We start from the raw sequence: 24,948 nt of genomic DNA, 5'->3' as shown, positions 1-24,948 counted from the left end.
CCAGTGCCTCGCTCTGGAAACAGTTCTAATTAACCTATCCTAAAAAAGAAGCAATTAGAATAGATATCAGAGATGGTAATGCGACAGCTAATTCTCCTCAGCCGGGAAATAAACAGTATCAAAATGATTGAAGTCAATCAGAAGGCAGAAAGAATATAAAAAATTGTTAGTAAAAATAAGAATTTCTTTATAATGTTACTTCGTACAAGAACCACAGATTAATCAAGTTTACATAAAACCTAAAAATATTAATTAATTAAAAGGATTTATTGAAGTTAGGTTTGAAAACCTAAAATAAGTTTACAGGAAACGTTCGTTACGATATTTTATATATAAATGTAAAATGTGGAAGTATAAATAATAAACTAATAAAAAGTGTTTGTAATAATAATAATTTCTTATATTTTATTTTGTAGAAGTACAGAAAAAACTAGTTTACATAAAACCTAAAAATATTAATTAATTAAAAGGATTTATTGAAGTTAGGTTTGAAAACCTAAAATAAGTTTACAGGAAACGTTCGTTACGATATTTTATATATAAATGTAAAATGTGGAAGTATAAATAATAAACTAATAAAAAGTGTTTGTAATAATAATAATTTCTTATATATTATTTTGTAGAAGTACAGAAAAAACTAGTTTACATAAAACCTAAAAATATTAATTAGTTAAAAAAACTTATTGAAGTTTGGTTTGAGAACCTAAAGTAAGTTTACAGAAAATCGCCATCAACCGTCACTATATTTTATATAAAAGTGTAAAATGCAGTAGTATAAAAGATAATCTAAAAGAAGTGTTTGTAATAATAAAGTTTAAAAATCTTAATTAATAATGAGTTCATATAAAAGTATAAGTAACATATGGTAAAAAAATTACGATAAATTATTTTTCGTTACAACATGGGTACGTTTACATGCGATTGTAATTAATAACTATTGATATAATATAATGAAATGGGTTTCCACAAAGTTATTGTAAATAACTATTTCATCTATCAATAGTGCTAGATAAGTTTACATAAACTTCTACACTAAGTTTTACAGGAAATAATCATAGGAAACATAAATAATACTAAAAAGTTTTAATTGATTATCATTTTATGTCAATTTTCATTAACTTACAATAACAAAAGTTGTGACAAGTCGTTTATTTGCGAGAACATTATGTAAGTTTACATACATACAAGAAATATCAAATTTTTTGTATGTATTTAATTTATTTTATTTGTAAGTAATTATAATAACAAATAATTATAAGTAATAAGTTGTGGTTTGTTATTAATTGGTACAAAAAACTAAAATAAGTTTACAGAAAATGTTGATTAGTTGCTTTTATATTTTACACAGATGATATTTTGTATAAGAATCTGAAATAAGTTTACAAAAAATAATTATCGACCACTAATTGTATAAACATGCTAAATAAGTCGACCAAAAGTTTAGGTACTTACAAATATCTAAAATAAGTTTACAAAGCGTAACTTTACAAAGTGTAAGACGTATGTTTTAAAAACATTGCATTTGTTTTTAATAATTACGGGGAACCAGATCTGGGAAGTTTTGTGAGTGCCCAGTTATGTAAGTTTATGAAAACTAAGCCGATTGTTGTAAACCGAAAGTTTTGGTTCGAAAACCTTAGAGTATTAACAAGTAAGTGCTCAATGATAATTGAGAATATATTGTTCTATGTTTAGACTTCCGAAACATATTTTACTTTCTCACATAGATAATAAAAATCCCACTAACCGGTGTAGAACCAAGTACTCGCTAGTACTATGACGAGAAAGGCGATATAATTATCGGTTTTGACGTTTAATTAACAGTTCCCAAGATATCGATAAAAATAGTACACTCATATCACTTAAACTACTCCATTATTTAGAAAAACAATTAAGCATCGCGGCTTATATTTGAGTCTTGATAGTGTCAGCCTTGGGTTACATGACATTTTCAAGATTCGTCATAGAAACCTTCAGGAGTTCGTTTGGAATATTGTGTACGAAAACACTATATAAAAATAATTTCGTGGCTGATCATTAGTATTTAAAATACTAAAAATATCGCTACGTATGTGGAGTTAATTTGCGCACATACGTTTTTCATATTTTTAGAAGTTTCATAATTGTTAAACATAACATTGTTTATGATTCTCATATTGGGTGTTTAGTCAGATCGATACTCATTTCTACGAATATTTTAAAGCTTATAGAAAAAACTAAATAACGCGTTTATACTTAAAATACGCTTAAATTTACTTTTAGCCGGCTTGGTGACGCAGTGGTAAAGAGGACGGGACGGTCCACCTACTGTTGCGATAGACGCGGGTTCGAATCCTGCTGGGGCACGGTCGTAAATTTATGTTTGTGATTGTTTAATATTTGCGATTGTCCTAGGCAAGAGTGCAAAATCCGACAAGGAAAATGATCACCCAGTCACGCCAGTAACCAGGCTGGGTAACATCGGATGTCGTCTGAGATGATTTCTAAGTTGGTCACTCGCCAATCGGTAGGCTTAATACCGAGGATCGTGGTTCGGAGTCCACGTTAAACCTGGGCCCTAGTCTAGATAAACACTTAGTTGGTAAAAGGAGAATTTAAAATATATGAAAAAAAATACTTTTATTCATATCTCAAGAAAATAATCTAAAAAAACATCAACAATGAGAAAACTTAAGTTTTCTACACCACCAAGCTTTGTAAAATGTCTTATATAATAAATCATATAATTTTTGACATGCGTACATTCATTTTTATTAAAATACCTGTAAATATAAATAAGACTTATCAAGGATTCATATAATTCAGAAATAAAATGGTTTTTATTAATAAAACCAAAATAATTGGTCAACATTTTGTCATAAATATTAAGCTATTGTAATAAAAGTTTGGTTAAAATAGATTTATTTGTGACAATGTCACAGGATTGGAATTACATTTTGCAATGTTAAATAAGAAAATGATTTAAATCAATGCACCTTAGATGAAGTAACCAGAAAACTGTAACACGCATAGTAATAATATAAATGAGCGTCTCCGGACATTGAATATAAAAATGAACGAGCTGTTCATATACTATTAACTCTGAATGAATGAATAATACTATTAACCAATACAGTAACAATGCTAAGTACCCTGGGATCAATCTTGACGTAAAACTTTGTTGAAAAGAGAATTGAAAAGTCCCCGGCCTACCTTACTAAAACACATTTTTTGGCAAAATTACTTTTTTTATTCAACATAATTCCCTTCAAGGATCACAGAAGGACCATTTTTATAGTACGATTTGTCCTTTGCTTCAAAATAGGCCACAGTTTCGGCGATCACCTCTTCATTCGATTTCTTTTTCCCATCGAGCATTCTTTTGAGATCTGAGAACAAGAAATAGATGCTGGGGGCCAGATCTGGAGAATACGGTGGAGGAGGAAGCAATTCGAACCCCAATTCATGGATTTTTGCCATTGTTTTCACTGACTTGTGACACGGTGCATTGTCTTGGTGAAGGAGCACCTTCTTTTTCTTCAAATGCGGCCGTTTTTCGGAGATATCGTTCTTCAAACGGTCCAATAACGCTATGAAATAGTCGCTGTTGATGGTCCTTTTTCAAGATCGTCAATGAAAATTATTCCATGCGCATCCCAACACCCACAGACGTCATAAACTTGCCAGCCGACTGTTGCGTTTTTCCACGCTTTGGAGCGGGTGCATCGTGTGCAGTCCACTCGGCTGACTGTCGATTGGACTTCGGAGTGAAATGATGGAGCCACGTCTCATCCATTATCACATATCGACGCAAAAACTCGGGTTTATACGCTTGATCACCTTCAAACACTGCTCCGAATCATCAACTCGTCGTTGTTTTTGGTCAAAAGTGAGCTCGCACGGCATGCACTTTGCACAGAGCTTTCTCATATCCAAATATTCGTGAATGATATGATGTACATGTTCAGTTGATATTTTTAGAGTGTCTGCTATTTCATTCAGTTCCAATTTACGGTCATTCAAGATCATGTTGTGATTTTTTAAAATGTTTTCGTCGTTAACAACCTCTTTTGGGCGTCCACTGCGTTCACCGTCTTCGGTGCTCATTTCACCACGTCTAAACTTAGCCAAGTTTTTGCTTCAACTGTATTTTTTCCATTCAAAAGCAATATTTTATCAACACGCGAAATTCCCTTTTATCCATTTTTTTTACAATAACAAAAGTTATTTCACTCAAGATATATTTCACGCTATAATTCACAAACTAATAATCCTACAGCTGTCAAATTTGTACACGCTATAAAACATATGGATTTAATTCTAGTAGCGCCATCTATGTGTCAGGCCGGAGACTGTTCGATTGACTTGTTAATTCGAATTAATATACAAACAAATGTATGTTCTGCGGGAAGTAGTATCAATATAAAAGTATTTCGGAATAAAATTCTGAGAAGTATTGTGGATGTACCCAGATACTATAGGGATAATTACTTACACTGAGACCTTCGGATTCTCTCATAGAGGAAATTAAGGGACTTGCAACAAAACTCTGCTGCGAATATTGGAAAACACTGAACTAGGACGCAGACTTGAGAGAACCAAACCATCCGATCTTGTGTAGTTATGTGGTGAAATCCTCTGATAAAGACACCGGAAGGTGGTACTAATTTTCAGTACCATTTTTAGAAAGTTAAAGTTTGTACACATGTATGATTACATGTAAAATATTTGTTATGCATTTGTTTTTATCTGCAAGGGCATTTAGATAAAAGTAAAAAAAATTTGGTTTAAACAAAGATAGGTTAATATAACAAGTTTAGAGAACAAAAAATGTAATTGTACATATTGCTTTTGAAATTAGTATTTGTTTAAATTCAGTTCTTTTCCTTTATAACCAGAATTTTCAGTTTCAGTTTAATTGAAGACCTATTATTCGATATAATACAGATATATCTTCTAATGAATATAGATTGTTTGCAGAATCATCACTAAGAGAAAAGATAAAAGTTTAGCTGAAATTAAGTTTTTAGAAGTTAAATTATTTCGGAACAGTTGTTTTTTTCGGGTTAGGCATGAGACTTGATGTTTGTACAATTTTAAGTATTGATTCAACAAGAAGAAATATCAAAATTACTTAATATTCAATATAATTTCAAATAAATTGATGATATCCAGCATCATCTTTCACTACTTTGCATTTATTTGAATAACAACCGTATAAAAGTAAAAACAAGAGACCGAAACAGGTACGTTAACCCATTTGAGCGGGTTGTAAAAGCGGCAATTGCATTTTATTATATCAGAAACCGAGCTGAAGACAAAAAAATGCAGACTGTTTGCTGAGGACGAAATACGTGAGGTCCAGGCGAGCTGTGCGACCGACAGGATGCAAACAGTGCCCGTCCGTATCGTAAAGGGCTCCAGCCTTCTTACGCAATAACTGGTCAAGCCTTCAGATGGCCAGAAAGGCACAGAGAGATGCCGGCACGGTCCAATTCGTCCAATACCGGTCGTAAACCGCATTATGCAAACACTAAATGACCCTTATCATTGGTAAGCTTCGAATACCTGTAGTCATATTGGTCAGGGTATATCAGAACGGATATTGTTTTGCTTTTACCACAATAATATGGGTGAAATCTTATTCTTAATCATGTTTTATCGAGAATTATTTTATATGGAAAACATAAATTAATTCCGACAATTTTGATATTAAGTTCTTGGATCTATTTTGAACAGCGTTATCTGTTGGTAAAAACGCAAAGTATCCGCGAAGACAACAGTTTTAAAACAACAATTTAACTTTATACAGTGGAAATAATTACTCCGATAAATCAAATGACGAAAATACTATTTGTCACTTTGACTGATGTCAATGACAAATAACAACCTGCAATATCAAAAATGTTCTAAGACAATGAATGGCAAGAGTGATTGAACGAAAACCTATTTCACTAAATTGCTAAAGAGCTCGTATTTATAGCGAGTATTAGACATGATGTAGCATCACTACATAGTATAAAACAAAGTCGCCTTTTCTGTCCCTGTATCCCTATGTGCGCTTAAATCTTTAAAACTACGCAACGGATTTTGATGCGGTTTTTTTCAGTAGATAGAGTGATTCAAGAGGAAGGTTAAATTATAATTAAAATATATGTATAATACATGCATAATATACTAAGGCAACATTGCTAATTTTAGAGGTTTCTAACGTAATGTAAATTAACCTATTTTTTAGGCTTATTTAGCAATTATCAAAAACGCTGCCTAACCCTACGAGTTAGATCAAATTAATGTACTACAGTATTGTACACCATAAAAAGGTCTACAAAAAAGTCCGCGATGGTATATGTTTATCTTTTAGGGATAACCCACATTAACCATTTTTATTGTTTACTTTTTACGTGAGAAAATGGCTTATTTACGAAGCTATTTTAAGCAATACGGCATTAATCCTTATCGAATTAAGTACCTTAAATACAGTGTGCAATTAATATAGATCAATATGGTTCCTTACAGCATGTAAATTAAACAAATATTTTCGGAGATATTACAAATTTAAAATTTGCGTTTAAAAATGTGTAATGTAATAAAAATTGTATGAATTTAGATATTCCAAAGATAGCAGGAAATCTTCATAATAAGTATAGGGGAAGAGGAATTGTTTTACTCCAAATTTAATGCGTGCAGGCCAAGGGCAGTAATGAATGAACCAAAAATACTGGATCGATTTTAATCATGTTTTCATTGAGTGACATAGGCATATATATTTTATGCCCGTGCAAAGTCGGAGCGGGCCGCTATGTTTTTATATACAACGTTCATATTTTTTCTGTAGTGTATTTAATTTAGTATCAGCATTGCACCCGTGCGAAGCCGGGGCGGGTCGCTAGTAAATATATATAATGTAAATTCGTTTCAGAGTCAGACATTATTTTCCTTCTCATTTTATTCTAGATAAAAAGAGACACAATGCTGTCTGATTAGTTCGAACAATTAAACAAATAAGCCTGTCAAAGACGTCCAGTTGTCAGACGTATGCAAAATTCTTGAAAACAATAGTGATCAGAGGTTATAACTCTAACCTATAAACTATTGTGGCTGTATAATTAGCTGTAGTTTTTAGATGTAGGGGTGGTAGGGGAGGGACGGACAGTTGGGAGCCATAGGCATCCCCCTTTTATTCTGATTTGATCATATATTTTATTTTTTTCTTGATTTGGTAGTTTACTTTACCGACTGGCAACACTGTTCATCCATAGACTATCTGTCATTTCTGTCAGTTGTCAAACACAAACAGGTTTGAAGGTTATGCCTCCGTAAAAGTAAACATTTTGTTGCGGTTTCCGATCCTAATAAGGAGAAAACTAATGAAAGGTATATGTATTTTCTATTATTTATCTATTGTATATTTACTAATCTATGAATTAAACTGAAATTCAAGCCTAAATACGCAGATTTAAAAAAATACCGGTACCCTATGTCAAAAATGTATACAGAGGGAGTAATGGACGCGTGGGTGGTTTGGGCATGCCCAATTCTCCCTCCTATTATGTTCAGTATAGGAGGATTTTTAACTATTGGTTTATTTTTAATTACAGAAAGATGCCGTTTAAACTGAAAAAGAAAGGTTTGCGACGGGAAATTCCTAAAGATTTAATATTAAAATTTAGAAGCAGTCTTTGAGCGACATCATTTTGGCCCAGAAGCTATATAATATAGATGAAATAGGGTGATTAAAAAAAAGAGTGATTGCTTCAAAAGGCTCGAAACAAGTTGGACAAGCAACATCTGCAGAGAGAGGCTCACTTGTCACAATATGTTGTAATATAAAATGTATGAGGCTGAGTAAGGAAGACCTTTTTCTTCCTGAAGTAGATGACATAGCTAGTGCCTTTTAGACGACATCAAAACTGAATTGCCAGTACCAAAGACATGTAATAAAACCAAAGGTGGTATATATATATAAAGATTTTATTAATGGGAACTTTTGACTTAGTTTATAAAATATCTCGCGATGTTGAAACTGATTATAACTTGTAAGAAATCTCTTTAATTATATCTAGCCAAATGTGTGTTACAATAAGAATTGGCAATAAAAGTTGATTATCTATAAAACCTGATATGCATATTATGCAATAAATAGTGAAAAAATGCCCATCCCTCCCCTACCTCCCCTAGTATAATGTGAAAATAAATTATATTTGATAACATTTTTGTTCAATTATTATATTTAGATTAGAATTTTGTTGTATATCAAAGCCCAACTGAACTAAGACTCAGAGCTTTGATGCGGCAACATGGCGACGTTTTAACGTCACAAATTTAAATAACGTATGTACAAAATAACTTTGAATAGACTTGGAATATATATATATATATATATATATATATATATATATATATATATATATATATAAAGCTATCTCATACCTTTTTAACGTTAAAAAAGACACCAGTTAATATAACACACTCTTCGTGCAACGCTTTGCATATAATAAAAACAGTTTCGCTGAAATCAATATAACTTATCAATCATCAGAATATTATGAAGTTTTGACACGTGTCATTCATCAAAATTATTGAGATAATAATGGATATATAGTTATGCGAATAATATTAGATATTTTAGAGATACTGTATGTTACAGAAGAATATTAAAGTTTTAATTAACGTTAAATTATTCTAAAGACTTTTTTAAGCTTTTATTTTCTGTTTTGTTTGTATAAATTATGTATGGGTATAAATTGTAAAATAATGGCGAACAAGTACTACATAAATTAACACAAAAAATCAAATAATGCGTCCTCTAGTTGATAGTCTTTTGATTAAAACAAGTATCAAATTTACTTATTTTTTATAGAACTGTTTTATACAATGAAAAACGAATTTATTATGACAAAACTAGTCGACCTGAAGATTAAAATATTGCTTTTAATTCCACACTGATGAGTGTTTAATATTCCAATTAATGTATTACTATCGTTCTGTTGTACTTGTACTTGTAATACACAGGCAAGGCTTTAATACATCAGTATGTATTTCACAAAGTAAAATAAATCTAAACTACGTACGCTAAAGTTAAGAATACTGTAATACATTAAACAAGTTCGTGTGGTTTGGTTCGCTTCAATCTTCTTATTTCCTGCGTATAGGAACCTTATTTCATGTTTTAAGACGAAATCTTGAATCATTTTGTATACCCATATAATTTCGAGATCGTCGTGTAGTTCTCTAACCGTAGAACGTTGTTTTGGGTACGTTGGATTACTAGTTGGCTTGATGTTTTAGTGCAATCCCACATGTTCACATAGATCTAAAATGGCTTTATGATTGATTGATAAAACAATCTCTTTGATTTTAGGTCAAGTTAAGGGTATATTCCGACTAACTAGTATAGTTGCTTGACTTTAAATCTAATCTGCTCTGCTTTTCTCTAACGTGATGTTTCCAATATAACCTACCATCGAGATGTATTTCGAGGTATTTAGGTGAAGTGATATAATTAGGTTTTTGTCATTTCACCGCAACGCAAAATCAACATGGATACATTTGAAAATATTTAGCTGTATTTTCCAGTGTCTAGTTTATTTGTAGATCTTGGTGACCGCTACTTGTACTTTTCCTACACCCTTAGGAAGAACTATATCTTTTGCTATAATAACTGTGTCGTCGGACTCTACTGTTTCTTTCGTTGTTGGGATATCAACAGTATAGAGCAGATACAGGAGTGGTCCCAAGACACTACCCTGTGGAATTCCAGGCGAAATAAGTGTTGCAAATGCCTCTTCATGCGGAACTATCCAAGCTTCATGAGTTTCCAGCAGTCGACAGTAATTCCACGATAGCAATTTCCTCATTTTGTAGATTAGTCCAATATGCTATACCTGGTTAAAAGTTTGTGAGACATCCAAGAATATTGCAGGCAGTATTTCTGTTATTCGAATGCCTTTTCAACAACCGCTGTTATACTGCACTAGGTCGATTGTCGAGTGATGATTTCGAAATTCAAAGTATTCTGGTAGTTCTATAAATGGTTTAAAACGTTTTAACAGCAGTTTCTCAAATAATTTTGATATTGCAGATAGTCGCAACGTATTCTGCCGGTTTATTAATTATTATTATGTCACAGACTTTTTAAAAAAAAGTTCTGAAGTGTATATCAAAACAGAGATGAATATTTTCTACTTTGGCAATGTTGTAATTATTGTAGAAAGTTAAAGGTAAAAGTTGTTTTTCCTTGTGTTTGTTAAATAATACCAATTTTAAGAAGAAATATGTTATTTAATCTTAAGGGATAACATTCGATAATCTCGATTTTAACCAGTATTTATAATAAACACACAAAAGAATAGCACAATGTCAAAAACGAAGACGAAAATGGAGAACGTCACAGGCCATCACCGTCTCTCCGAACCAGAGTCGCCCAAATCGACCAATAGCATTCGGGAGGTGGTACCGCTTGCGGTTCTTGTACCACCTGATGGCGGACGGACGATGCGACTCGGCATCAGTCATCGATCGAGGTACAGTGCGAAAATTGGAAAGCACCCGTGACAAACATCAACCCTGGTAACTCGCGTTGTCGTGCTAGTGTGATATAAACAAAATCCAACGAGGGGAGTCAGTGAAAACCGTGATTCTTGTTTGGATAACGACTTACTGTTAGTTCATGAGGATACAGTGATAAAGAAGTAAGTTTGCGCCATTATTCCTGTTGATGATGGTGTGAAATATCGTTGATTACTTGGTTACGGTGTAGTTTCATCAAAAATGATTTGATGTCTCGTTGTTATTTATAGTTTTAGTCAAATTTACTGGTTAGTGTTCTACCCAGTTAATGTTATGTGATATTAACACAGAAAAAATTATGCTCTTCTTTTTCTCTTTCCTTTTTTATACGTTTTATTATTTATTTGTTTGATTTTGTGAAATACATATTAAGATGTTTATGCTACAATCGTCCTGCTTATATATAGATGCAGGAACAATAGAACAATAGTTATAAACTACGATTGTATTAAGCATATCTAAAGTAAGAAGCAATTTAAAAAAATCTAATTTTAATTAAAACTAAACTTATTATTATGAATAGTAGACAGTTTTAGATCTTCACATTGATCACTAAGACTCTTCTCTTCACTTGTCTTGTTTTTTTTTATTATTTCTGTACGACAAAAATATTTTTGGACCAAGTTTACTACCCCCTAAGATCTGCTGCCCTAGACTCAGCCTTTTGTAAATCCACCACTGTTTCTATATGCTATAATAGTCCTCACCAAATAAGTTGTTTCTTTTCTATGATTTCAATATACAGGTATTTTCTTTACTGTTTCTGTGTTTTTTTGTTTCTCATCTTGTTCAAATGTATTCTTTCCGGCCTTCGTTACTTTCAATTACTATTCTCAGATATTTAAAGGGATCTACTTGTTCTTTCGTTATTTCTCCTGGTTTTCTCATGATCATAACTGTCGTTTCGCCTTTGTTTGTTGGATTATTAGTTGTTACTGATGGTACATCATTCGTATCTGTTTCCTATTTTTCATTTGTTCATATTCTCTTATCCTGTATGCGGCCCTTAATATTTTATTCATAAAATTACAATTCATTATTTTTTTCATTTTCATTTTTATAATTATCATTCATTATGAACAAAATTCGGTTTATATTTCCGCTTTGTTTAGTCCAGCTTGAGTTTTGAAGATGTTAGAACCTTTGTGGTAGTCTTATTTGTTCATTATTCTTCTTTGTTTATTGTTTCAATATGACCCATAATATTTCTTTTCTTACTCTGTTATGCCTTCTCTAAATCTATGAATTTTTACTATACGTCTTAGGTTGAATATATGGTCTTGCATACTTCATCCTCTTTAGAATCCATTCTGAGATTCTGTCAGTATCTTATATACTGCTGATAATAAATGAGTTTCTATTATTAATTTATTATCTTTTATAGTAGTTCATAGGGTATGTTGTGCTGAACAACTGTTATGAAATGTGACCAAACTTACCTACGCAATAATGTTGAGTATCTAACAGTAATATATTAACCCAAAAAGCTTTTCAAAAAGATTTTCATAACTAACGTATTCCCATTACACACGTTATAATATACTATCCAAGTTTGCTCTATTCGCGTTTATTTCTGTGTACCAGAACGGTATAGCCTCGTCTATATTTTGTTAGATTTAGGGCAATTTTTTAGACTTTCTATTGGACAAAAAATCAAAACTGAAAAGTACTAGAAATCGCAATAAATATGCAATATTTTAATTGGCATCGTTGAGATATTTATAGTGTTCATTCTCACTTTTTTTTCTTAATCATTCAAATTTAAAAGAAACGCTTCTGATTTTTATTTATTTATTTTCCACAGTATAAGTCTTTAGGTTGCTTTATAATTTCAAAAACTTCGATAGTAAAACATTCGTCAAAATATAGCTTTATTCGTTTTTTTTTTCCAAAATTGAATATTTTGAAATATTTATGAAAAATATCCGTGAGAATTGGTTTAGCTTCTTTGAAATTCTTCAACAAATGCCTAGTTTTTAACAAAAATAGGGGTTTTATTAGATATTGGAATGAATCCGTATTATTTTAAGTAAAAATAACCAGCAATCTAAAATTAATCTGAAAAATCAAGTAAAAAGGTCTAGAAATTTAAAAAAATCGATTTTTGTTTCATATTTTCAAAGTTCAGCCTTTCAGAATATGCCCTTAAGGGGATTTTTCAAAATTTTCAGAGATAATGTATCGTTTTTTCGAACAACCATAATTTGGTTTGACTTTTTAGGTACGTTGATACGATAGAAGAATATATAAGGAAGGCTCACGCCGAATTTCTAGTAAATCGGTTCAGTAGAACCTGATATATTATGACAACCATCTCGAAAAACGTAATTATATCCATCCAAACGAATATTATCCATCGCTAGTTACTATTTATATCCATCTTTCAGACAGGATAGGGAAAATTTTGTTGCAAATGAAAATCACTAACTTAGAGACCTCTTGTGTTAAAATAGTGAAGTAGAACCGCATTTAGCAGTCTTGAATAGCACTACAGAAAAGAAAACATAATAGACTTTGACATAGCAGGTCTAGCGGAAAATTATTACCGGCTTTTTTAAGAGACGACACATGTGCCATTTTCAATCTACTGACATCAAGCTTCGAAGCTATACATGCTATATTTCGAGAAAGTAACACCGTCATAGATTTATCCCTCTTGAAAAAAAGAAAAAAGCTTTTGAAAATCATCGTTTTCTGGTAGAGACTTACGGTGAACATTCTCTAACCTTAAAAACATGTGAGGTGTGGTTTCGAAAATTCAAATGTGATTTCGATGTGCAAAAACGTTCTGGTAGACCGAAAAAGTTTGAGGATACGACTCTGCAAGAGTTATTGGACGAAGACCCAAACCAAACTCAAAACCAATTATCAGAAGCGTTAAAATGTGGCCCAAGAAAATATTAGCGACCGATTACGAGCAATGAGGAAAATCCAAAAGATTGGAACATGGGTTCCACATCAATTAAATCAGAGTCAAATGGATAAAATCGACAAATCGTATTATCGGAAGCCATTTCTGCATCGAATAGAGATGGGTGATGAAAAGTGAATTTATTTTGAACACCCTAAGCACAAAAGATCATGGTTATCATCTGCCGATGCCGGTCAATCGATTCCAAAGCCACATAGTTGTGATCACAAGACAATGCTCTGTGTTTGGTGGAACCAGAGTGGCGTGGTGTCTTACGAACTGTTGCAACCTGGTAGAACAGTTAATAGTGATCGATAATGACAACAAATGATCAACTTGAACAATACCCTGACCAAAAAACGTCCAGAATGGACCCGAAGATACGGTAATGCGATTTTAGAGCACGATAACGCGTCGTCTCATAAAGCAAAACCGGTGAAAGGAGCGTGGAAAGTACTTGGATCGTACCCGCCGTACCTTCCAGACCTTGCCCCGTTCGACTATCAGCTTTTCGCATCAAATGGAAACGCGCTTGCAGAGCAGCACTTTGCCAATTTCGAAGAAATCAGAAAAATGGCTCGATGAATAGTTTTGCTCAGAGGACAAACCGTTTTTTTTTTGGGTGGCATCCATAAATTTCTTGATAGATGGCCAAGATGTCGATCAAATGAATCCGGTAGAACGTTTTACGTAACAATAATCGCAATCCGTCGGATATGTAACCAGGATCCGTATGAAATGTATTTTCGACGATGCCCTACGTCACAATAGCGTCCAATTAACGCCCGCGGACGGCCATCGATGACGACACCGAACCACAAATATTTTCCCAATCGGCAGCCCGGTAAATCGAACGCCAAATACGAAATGTACACAGAATTAAGAACGCTTTAATGATATTTTCAATTATGGCGCTGCGAACGGTTCTTCTAATGGTCCTAAGTGCTACGGCAAACCGTCTACGTCACACGGTCAACTTATTTGGAAGAATCGTGTTAGCCGGTATCAACCGAGCGACGACGGGCGACCAGAAAAAGTACCATAATCCAACGAATAAAACATCGAGTGCGAGAGGACCGATTCTCTTTTAAAAATAGACTGTCGGACTCCGACCACGGTCACTCTGATTATTTGCTCAAGGTGTTACGGGCCGTTTTTTGTTCCTTGACGTATGGAAATATATCGATTGTGCTCGGTTGTTGAGATATATTCACGCTGAGGACTGGACTAGTCTCTTTCAGAACAGAACTGCTCATTAGTCAAACCTATTTCGGCTGGAGTTCCCCAGGGCAGTGTCTTGGGACCGCTCGTGTTTCTATTCCAGCTGCTGATATCCCAACAGCAAAAGAAACAGAGCTTAGAACGTTTCCCAATATCACCATCCTATCAACATGCTTGTTTGAAACTGAAGCACGTTCCGGAATGTTTTAAGGTTGCTCGAATAATTGTAAAACCTTAAAAAACCTGACAAACCAGCAAAAGAAATTGGGTCTTACAGGCTTATTTCACTGCTACCGGCGATGTAAAAATTATTTGAGAAACTGCTGTTAAAACATATTAAACAATTTATAAAAATACCACTCAACATTGACCAAGTGCGCAGAGTAACAGCGGTTGTTAAAAGGACGTTTGAAGAAAATAAATACTGCCTGCAATATGCCTGTAGATCTCATAAGTTGTTGACCAGGTTTGGCATTTGGGATTAATCAACTGGATTAGTAAATTGCTGCCACGGAACTATTGTGAACTGCTGGAGTCGTATCTTTTTGATACAAACTGATCTACCCTGCTAACATTACGACATCAAAAGAAACAGTACTTGGAATATTTGTCGACGGTACAGTTATTATGACAAATGATGTCTAAGACTGTAGAAAAACTACAAGTGGCGGTAAAGAAGATCTACAAATGGACTAGAGACTTGAAAATACAGCTTATTAGCTCTAAGTCTGTCCATGTTAATATTGCCTTGTGGCAAGATGACAAAAATCTAATTATATCACTTGACAGATGCCCGAGAGCAGATTGGACTCAAAATTAAGCAACTATTTTAGTTAGTTAGAAGATACTCTCAACATAGAGCTAATTTGAACCTATGGGATGCAAATATGGGGTTGCACCAAAACATCAAACTACACAGAGAGAGTTACACAGAGATGGGAAATAAATATAGAAAATCACTGAAAATATTTCTGTTTCTATCAGTCTTTCTCAATAAGTGCCTGTTAAAGTTAAAAAATGATCAGAAAACATGCAAGCACCTAATAAAATACTTCTAAAGTAGTTCTAAATCTAAATGGAAATTGATTTATCCAATTTAAAAGAATTGGCAACAACAACGAAGAAAATCTAGCTCAGTCATTGGTAGAATTTATATCCATTAAAACCACAAAAAGAAGAAATTTTTGTATCTCGGTGATGAATAATATATAAGAATTAAACATATTACCGTCCAAGATCAAGCCAGTGCTGTATTTGAGTTCAGAAAGGCGACAAAATAACAATAAATTATTAAAGCTTCATGAATGAGGATTAATTATCATATTTGGTGCGCGAACTGATGACAGGAAACGATATTCTTCAGCACCACAATATTAGTTTACTAGTAAAAAACTGTTTTTGTATCAAAATAAAAATACGAATTAACTCCAATACTCAAGATTTATTATTAACAATAACACCACAAAACCGAAACCCTGAATGATTTAGTACAACATTTCCAAATTATAAAGAAAAAGAATTGTGTTGATATATTTTTGGGGTAACTTTAAATTCATACGTTTTATTCAAACTACACTGTATTTTTTTACTAAAACATAACAGTACATTACTCAGAACGATATTCCTGGCCTAATATATATAGTATACTACCACCAAACCCTCCTAAATATAACCTAGTAGCACAAACCTTATACTCAAATTACTATGCCATCCCTCGTTTAATCCAGATCTGACCCTCGGTGACTTTAACAAATTGTTCTATGTAAAATTTATCAAAAGTTAGGAATGCTAGAATGTCTGTATCACTTATGATAATTAACAATATTAGTTTATAACAAAGAAATGTTAAATATTTCTGTAGCTTAAGACTTTTTCTTGTATAAGACAGATGTTAACATGGCCACCTTTTAATTTGCAACTCTTTAAGTGAGTTGTTCTCGTTACAGACCCATTCACATGGCACAGCACATTCTATCTGCGGTGGAAACCGACATCAACGCGATCAAGGAGAAGGGAGAGGCCCTGGACCAGGACATATCGGTGTCCCTCGACGACAGAGACCTCTGGGTGAGGTTCCAGTGCTTTACCAACGAAATGATAGTGACCAAGAGTGGCAGGTACGTTTGTTTTTGTTCGTAAGTCGTTCTCAGTTAATTTTATGCGTTACTCTTCTTATTTTTGAAAGAGAGGGGTTTGAGAAATCAGATAAAGGCCAAGAAATAATTCACAAGCTCCTTTCATAGCCAATCTTATTAAGAAAATTTTGCAGAGGTCGGAACAAGTAGTGGTCGCGCGGGGATAAGTCTGGGCTATACGGTTCATGTTTATGGTGTAGTTTTTCACTGTTTATCGAGCCAACAGTGTATGTGGACTATTGTAGTACAAGAAGACTTTTTATTTGTAATTTTTTAGTCGTTTTTTTACACTGTTTTGTTTTAACACTTACAATTCCTTTCCAAGTCACCATAAATTCATGGTTCCATTTCGTTGTGATTCTATATTTTCACTGTGAATTCATGTGAAACCTAAAAAGTATTGAGTTTTTTGCTACGCATTCGCTTGATCAAGTTTAAAACTGTTGAATAGTTCCTTTATATTTTTAATAATTTCATTAAATAATCCAACGCTCGGCCTGTCAGGACATTTTTTAACATTGAAATTTCTCACCACATCCTCCACATCATAAACAGCATACATCATAAACAACATACATTTTCGATGACCCTGTGATGCAGAAGTAAAATAAGATGACAAAAATTACATTATGTAATCGCCATTTTCGAAGACGTGACTGTCACTGAACTAATGTCGTTATCTTTATATCTGGAATGCTCTATGAAGAGCTACCTTTCAAACGCGCTGTTAAAGTTTCACTACAACAATGTGACTTTAAAGTCATCTACTAGCAAAAACCAAAGCTAGTTATTACCCAACTTATTATTTTTAACTGTTAGTTTCAGCGAAAATATGCTCCTTTCCCGACAAGTCAGAAAATCACGAATCAACGACGAATCTGCAAGAGTATTTTCGGTCAATTTGTATGATAACCATTTTCTTTTATTTGGATCCTTTCCTCGCTTTTTCAATCTATCGATTTTTAAATGTATAGCTGGTCTGCAAATTATTTACGCTGTTGAGATGGATTTATGTCCAACAATGATTGTTTTTTGTTTTGGAACCTTCTTAACTTTCCCAAGGTGTTTTATCATTAATATCAAAATCAGAAAAGAACAATGAGCAACACTAAAAATGCTTAGTACGATCTTAATTTATCAATGAATTTATTACTAGCCTTCTGTTGTACTTATATCAATACACAACAAGACGAGTTCAGGATAAATATACCAATATGTACTTCCGAGATTAAAATAAAATTAAACTACTTAATGTAAAATTAAGGGTAATACTCATATTCTGCACAAGTTCGCGTGGTTTGGTTCGATTCAACCTTCTGATTTCCTGCTTGTTTTCCAGTAGCTGAATTGCTTCAACGTTGTTGTGATTTAGTAACCTTATTTCAAGCTTTAAGTTTAAATCTTGGATAACTTGATCTCTTTGACTTTAGGTTAAATTGAAGGGATCTTCTGTCTAATTAGTACAGTTGCTTGATTTTGAGTCAGATATACTCTGATTTTTGTCAAAAAGAGATCTTAAACTGATCTTTTCACCTCTCTTTGGAGTTACTAAGCTGTATTTCCAAGATTCTAGATCATTTATGGATCTCGTTGATTGTCACTTGTAATTTTCCTACAGATAGGTAAGAATCTTTTGTCATAATCGATTATTGTTATTTTGTTATTGGGATGTCACCCATTCAAAAGCCTGTGAAAAGTCTAAGAATACTGCAGGGCCGTATTTATTTTCTTCAAGTGATTATATTAGCAAACTTAAGCCATTCCGGAACATGATTCAATAACCTGTTTCCAGAATTCCAGGAGCCTTTTTACGAATAAAGTTGTTATCACTTTCCATAGCAACCTCCATTGAAGAAATCAGGTTTCTACCTACGTGGGGCTGAAAAAACACGAGTTGCATCCATTGTAGATTCTATATCATTCGGCTGGAATACGTTAGCTAAATGTAGTGCGAGTAATTCAGCTTTTTCATCGTAGCGTCGAACCCATTCATTTTGGTGGTTTTTATTAGGCAGTACTCTAATAATTGGTCTATTAAATCCTCGAACTGCTTTTCACAGCGTGTAATTTTTTACTTCTTCAGGGCTTAATTCACTTACATACTTTTAATGTCGAAAATGAACAAGGTTTAGATCACCATCAAGTTTCTTTAACATTGAAATTATGCTCCGTATATGACAATGATAAGAAGTAGTTGCTAGTTCCCATAACAGATTAGGTAAGATGTTAAAATTAAGCCCGAAGAGCCGCAACAAGTCGATTATAACAATCTATAATGTATTCAGTGACTCGGACGCTGGTAAAACATCTGATGACCATGTAAGAATGTCAACGAATCGTAAAATATCGGTCGTTAAAAATCAGATTCAAGCCATCGCAGTTAAATCAACCGAATAATAAACCTCAAGGACAAAGCGCAATTAAATCCATCCAAGAACGCTTCGCGCCGTGTCAATATTGATACGGACCCGCACGAAGAACTGAACTTCAACGTCAGAAAGTCCTGTTTCTCCGCATAATGGCCCGAACCAACTCAAACATGCCTCTATTGACACTTTTTAATATTCCGTGACGTTTTTCCGAGCAACCAACCACGTTCCCCTCGCCTGAACGGCTAGAGCCGATCAAATATTGGACTCTCGCACCTGACAGATGCCATAATTATTCGAGTGACCGGGCGAAAGAAGAAGAACACTAGATCGAAGACCGGAGACGTAAACCATAACCTAACTTACCGAAACCGATCAAACAAACGAAAGTGTTTCACAAATTAACACGTCCACAAAATCATTTACTAATTAGTATCTAGATAATTAATTTAATACACAAGTATTAATTTTCATTCAGTAAACCGTCAAGTTCATTGAGAGTCTATTACGGCTATTAATTATAGATGAATTAATGAGCTAGCGGATTTTTCACGTATCACTATTGTTAATCAGGCTTGCAAGTATTTAAAAATAAAATATACGATGTATTTACACGTTTTTTGGCTAATTTTTATTCGTAGTAAGCATTAAGATTACTTAACCTCACTTTTGTTCTATTTTTCATTAAGTGGGAATGCCAACAAAGAAATATTAGTATAATTTTTAAATTACCTACCAATTAATTAATTAGTAAATTAACGCTAATTGTTTTATCCAGATTTGCTACAGTTTTAAAATTACAAAGTACTCACAAGAATCATAGTAACAGGTCAATTGAAAAGTCCCCAGCCTACCATAGTAAAACAAATTTTTTGGCAATATTACTTTTTTTTTATTCAACATAATTCCCCTCAAGGGTGATAAATTGATTATAGCGACCCTCCAACTTTTCGATACCATTTTTGTAGTACGATTTGTCCTTTGCTTAAAAGGAGGGCCCAGTTTCGGCGATCACCTCTTCATTCGACGAAAATTTCTTCCCAGCGAGCATTCTTTTGAGATCTGAGACAACAGAATAGTTGCTGGTGACCAGATCTGGAGAATACGGTGGATGAGAAAGCAATTCGAAACTCAATTCATGGATTTTTGACACGGTGCATAGTCTTGGTGAAGCAACACTTCCTTTGTCTTCAAATGCGGCTGTTTTTCGGCTATTTCGTCCTTCAAACCGTTCAATAACGATATGTTATAGTCGCTGTTGATGGTCCTTCCTTTTCAAGGTAGTCAATGAAAATTATTCCATGCGCATCCCAAAATACAGACGCCATAACCTTGTCAGCCGACTGTTGCGTTTTCCCACGCTTTGGCGCGGGTTCATCGTGTGTAGTCCACTCGGATGTCTGTCGATTGATCTTCGGAGTGAAATGATGGAGCCATGTTTCATCCATTGTCACATATCGATGCAAATACTCGGGTTTATTACGCTTGATCAGCTTCAAACACTGCTCTGAATCATCAACTCGTCGTTGTTTTTGGTCAAAAGTGAGCTCGCGCGGCACCCACTTTGCACAGAGCTTTCTCATATCCAAATATTCATGAATGATATGATGTACACGTTTAGTTGATATCTTTAGAGTGTCTGCTATTTTATTCAGTTTCAATTTATAAAAGATATAGTATTGGACCCAGTACACTAACTAGCAGAATACCTGAATATAATGGATGTAATTGGGTATGTTTATCACCTTGTTTTACAATAAAATGGCTATCAGTGAGATACAATTTTAGTAACTGATAATCCGGATGAGGGAAAAGTTTCTTTAATTTAACCCTCAAGTCCGTATGCCATACTTTGTCAAAAGCATGAAATACGTCTAGGCAAGCAGCCTAGAATATCTTTTTGTATTTAGGTCCATATTTATTTTATTTACTAGCCTATGCAGTTTCTTCTATAGTTCCATACTTATTGCTAAACCCAAACTAATGTTATGTTGTTTGTTCAAACAAAATTTTTGATCGGGATTACATTATCTGACATTGTTTTCTTTCAAATATGTTCTCTATTTTCTTATTTCTCCATTATGTTCTTGTAACCTTTCTTCTTGTGTCTTTATTACTTTCATTACTTCTATTTTATTGATATATTACTAATGTTGCTTATTTATAACGTTTTTTTTGTTATAGACGGATGTTTCCAGTAGTTAAAGTGACCGCAACTGGCCTGGACCCAAAAGCGATGTACACCGTTCTTTTGGAGTTTGTTCAGATCGATCCACATCGATGGAAGTACGTAAACGGTGAATGGGTACCCGGTGGTAAGGCGGAGGTTCCTCCCTCAAATCCCATCTACGTCCATCCGGAAAGTCCCAATTTCGGCGCCCACTGGATGAAGGAATCGATCTCGTTCGCCAAAGTGAAACTAACCAACAAAACTAACGGTAAGTTGATCAAGTGTCTGTTTGTGTAGTGAAAAAGAAAGCCGAACGCTAAAAATTCAGATTTCTAACTAACATAAGGGTTATTTTGGAAGGGCAGCGTATTTTTTTGAATGATTATTTTTCATATCTATTATCCCATTTTCTAGGAAACGGACAAATTATGTTAAATTCGCTGCACAAATACGAACCCAGGGTGCACCTGGTACGCGTCGGCACCGAATCCAGGAGAGTGATCACGTTCCCGTTCCCGGAAACCCAATTCATCGCCGTCACCGCTTACCAGAACGAGGAAGTCACCTCGCTGAAGATCAAATACAACCCGTTCGCCAAGGCCTTCCTGGATGCGAAGGAACGGCCGGAAAACAACTATGTGCAACGAGGTGATTACTCGCCGACGTACGGTCAGCAACAGAGCCATCCTCAGTGTAAGTTTCGGGTCTACTGACCTGGTTATTGTTTAAGTTTTAGTACCCAGGTTTGGGCAGTATTTGAATTGCTTCTAACGGAAATACTATAAAAATGTTTTGTAGTTGTATTCCAATTACTTCTTTAAAATGTATTTTTTAATTGGTATTTCAAATATTATGGCGTCAAAATACATTTTAACATAATTACATTAGTTATGTATACTTAATTGAAATACAAATAAATATTTTGTAATGTAATTTGTAATTGGTATTTCAAATACCTAACGCTGATGTATTTTCTAGTTAGTATTTCAAATATTATGGCTTCAAAATACGTTTTAACATAATTACATTCAGTTATGTATACATAATTGAAATACAAATAAATATTTTGTAATGTAATTTGTAATTGGTATTTCAAATACCTAACGTTGATGTATTTTGTAGTTAGTATTTCAAATATTATGGCTTCAAAATACATTTTAACATAATTACATTCAGTTATGTATACATAATTGAAATACAAATAAATATTTTGTAATGTAATTTGTAATTGGTATTTCAAATACCTAACGCTGATGTATTTTGTAGTTAGTATTTCAAATATTATGGCTTCAAAATACATTTTAACATAATTACATTCAGTTATGTATACATAATTGAAATACAAATAAATATTTTGTAATGTAATTTGTAATTGGTATTTCAAATACCTAACGTTGATGTATTTTGTAGTTAGTATTTCAAATATTATGGCTTCAAAATACATTTTAACATAATTACATTCAGTTATGTATACATAATTGAAATACAAATAAATATTTTGTAATGTAATTTGTAATTGGTATTACGTTGGTATATACCTAACGTTGATGTATTTTGTAGTTAGTATTTCAAATATTATGGCTTCAAAATACATTTTAACATAATTACATTAGTTATGTATACTTAATTGAAATACAAATACATATTTTGTAATGTAATTTGTAATTGGTATTTCAAATACCTAACGCTGATGTATTTTGTAGTTAGTATTTCAAATATTATGGCTTCAAAATACATTTTAACATAATTACATTCAGTTATGTACACATAATTGAAATACAAACAAATATTTTGTAATGTAATTTGTAATTGGTATTTCAAATACCTAACGCTGATGTATTTTGTAGTTAGTATTTCAAATATTATGGCTTCAAAATACATTTTAACATAAAGCAGCGTTGCTACAGCGATACTAGTAAAAAGATGATGATTTTGTTGTTTTTGCGGACGGGAACAGGATCAACTACGCACATCAAAAATGCAGTTAGAGTTATTCAGCGTCCTAAACGATAAAAGCAAAATACTTACCATCCTGAACGCTATCCAAATATCAAAAATGTTTTTAAGCAATATGATACAAGTTTGTGCCTATCAAAACTTTTTAAAAGATTGTTTTTTAGCAATATATTTTTCATACCTCAATAGGACTGTTTGTAATATACTGTCGTCTATATGTTCGAAAGATGCATTTATTTTTCCCAGTTCTGAAGGTATCGACATTGTTACAGATGGTTCCTGGTTTATCCCTCACCAGTCGATTTACTCGGCACCAGGACAAATGTCTCCTTGTCAATATCGATCGGGTCCCAAGTTGATCCGACAGAAATCTGCGCCCTATTTGCTGAACAGACAGAAGAGCACGTCACCGGTATCGCCTCCACCAAATGGTAAGAATTTCTTAACAATTTAATTTCATCCGACTAATTTTTCGGTTTCTAGTTTATAACCCACCCGAACACATTCAGCAACAGCAAATCTACAACTCCGCCGGCACGACGTACCCGAGCTGGTCCTCCATGCCCACCATGCAAGCCCAGACCCCCACCACCATAGTTTCCCCGATCAACTGCTGGTCGTTGACGTCGAGTCCTCCGCCCCCCCACCAGATATCCTCCCAACCGACCCCCAACCAGTCTCCCAACCACCAGATATACCAGCACTCTCCGCCATCGGTCCCAGGCATCACCAACCTGTCGTACCCCAGCTACTACCACCAGGACATCCCCACGTATCAGAACCCCGAGTATCTAGTCAATCCCGTGGCCGAGGTGACCTACGCCCAATTGGGGACCGAGAGGGCTCCCGTCATCTACAAAACGGAGCATCTACAGAGCCTGGAGAGCGTCTCCAACGTTAGCGACTACGACAGCATAAAGACCGAGTGCCCGTCGAGGTCCCAACAAGAGGAGGGATGCGGGTCCGCGCCCGGTACCCCCAGGACCGAGTGGGTCTCGCAACAGAACCACCTGTAGATCTGGGACGAGGATGATATTGAGAAAATTTGTATATTCCATGCATGCGTGTTGAGCTTCTGTCGCTAGTTTTAAGGACAAATATTATGGTTTTATAAGTGTTTTAGATGTAATTAAGTTATTTTTATTGAGAAATTATGTCGATTTAATAATAAATATTTTCCTATATATAAAAATGTGTTGATCATTTATATTTATGTGACTGGCGCCTCCGCCATTTACTTGTTAATAATATTAATTTTGGTTTTTATTTGAGATAATTTGTAGAGTTCAAGCACGCGATACATCTTCATTTGAAGGTATTCAATGTTCGTAATTTCGACACAATCAACGTTATCATGTTTAAGATATACTTTAACAAACAGAAATATTTTCTTTATTATTTTTTTACCATTATAATGCATTTGACTTTAGAGGTTACATAAAAAATACATCATAGTGTTGTAAAAAGCTCTTAATATATGAAAAATATTTGGTATCCATTGAAAACAAAAATGGTAATATCATGGACGCAGTGTTCTACAGATAGAGGTTCATGATATTTTATAAATGAAGTTGAAACTACTTGAACAGAAATGATAACAACAATTACATAAATCACAAAAAATCACAAATATTC

The 24,948-nt window shown here is 33.8% G+C and overlaps 1 protein-coding gene across 2 annotated transcripts; it reads left to right on the top strand.

Moving 5' to 3' along the window:
• The first annotated feature begins 10,467 nt into the window (after positions 1–10,467).
• byn (T-domain transcriptional activator brachyenteron) lies at positions 10,468–24,459 on the top strand. Of its 2 annotated transcripts, none has more exons than XM_076413470.1 (6): positions 10,468–10,673; positions 16,630–16,800; positions 21,372–21,625; positions 21,772–22,050; positions 23,586–23,744; positions 23,797–24,459. In XM_076413470.1, exons 2-6 carry the CDS (start codon positions 16,640–16,642, stop codon positions 24,327–24,329), a joined length of 1,386 nt encoding a protein of 461 aa, XP_076269585.1. In that variant the 5' UTR covers positions 10,468–10,673; positions 16,630–16,639; the 3' UTR covers positions 24,330–24,459. The 2 variants fall into 2 exon arrangements, with proteins under 2 accessions (XP_076269585.1, XP_076269584.1); XM_076413469.1 differs by having other exon boundaries at positions 16,611–16,800.
• The last annotated feature ends 489 nt before the right edge of the window (positions 24,460–24,948 follow it).

The sequence above is a fragment of the Rhynchophorus ferrugineus genome, unplaced genomic scaffold (genome assembly GCF_030347505.1).
Source record: "Rhynchophorus ferrugineus isolate W39M unplaced genomic scaffold, kcgeb_rfMv2 rfM9, whole genome shotgun sequence".
In the NCBI taxonomy this organism is placed as follows: Eukaryota; Metazoa; Arthropoda; class Insecta; order Coleoptera; family Curculionidae; genus Rhynchophorus; species Rhynchophorus ferrugineus.
Note: the sequence above shows the minus strand (reverse complement) of the source record. Positions and strands in the feature narration are given on the sequence as shown.

Excerpts from the sequence above, each read along its gene's own strand:
- byn (XM_076413469.1), top strand. Across the intron at positions 16,801-21,371 it reads ATAGTGACCAAGAGTGGCAG|ACGGATGTTTCCAGTAGTTA; the intron begins GTACGTTTGTTT and ends TTTTTGTTATAG. Across the intron at positions 22,051-23,585 it reads GCAACAGAGCCATCCTCAGT|ATGGTTCCTGGTTTATCCCT; the intron begins GTAAGTTTCGGG and ends ACATTGTTACAG.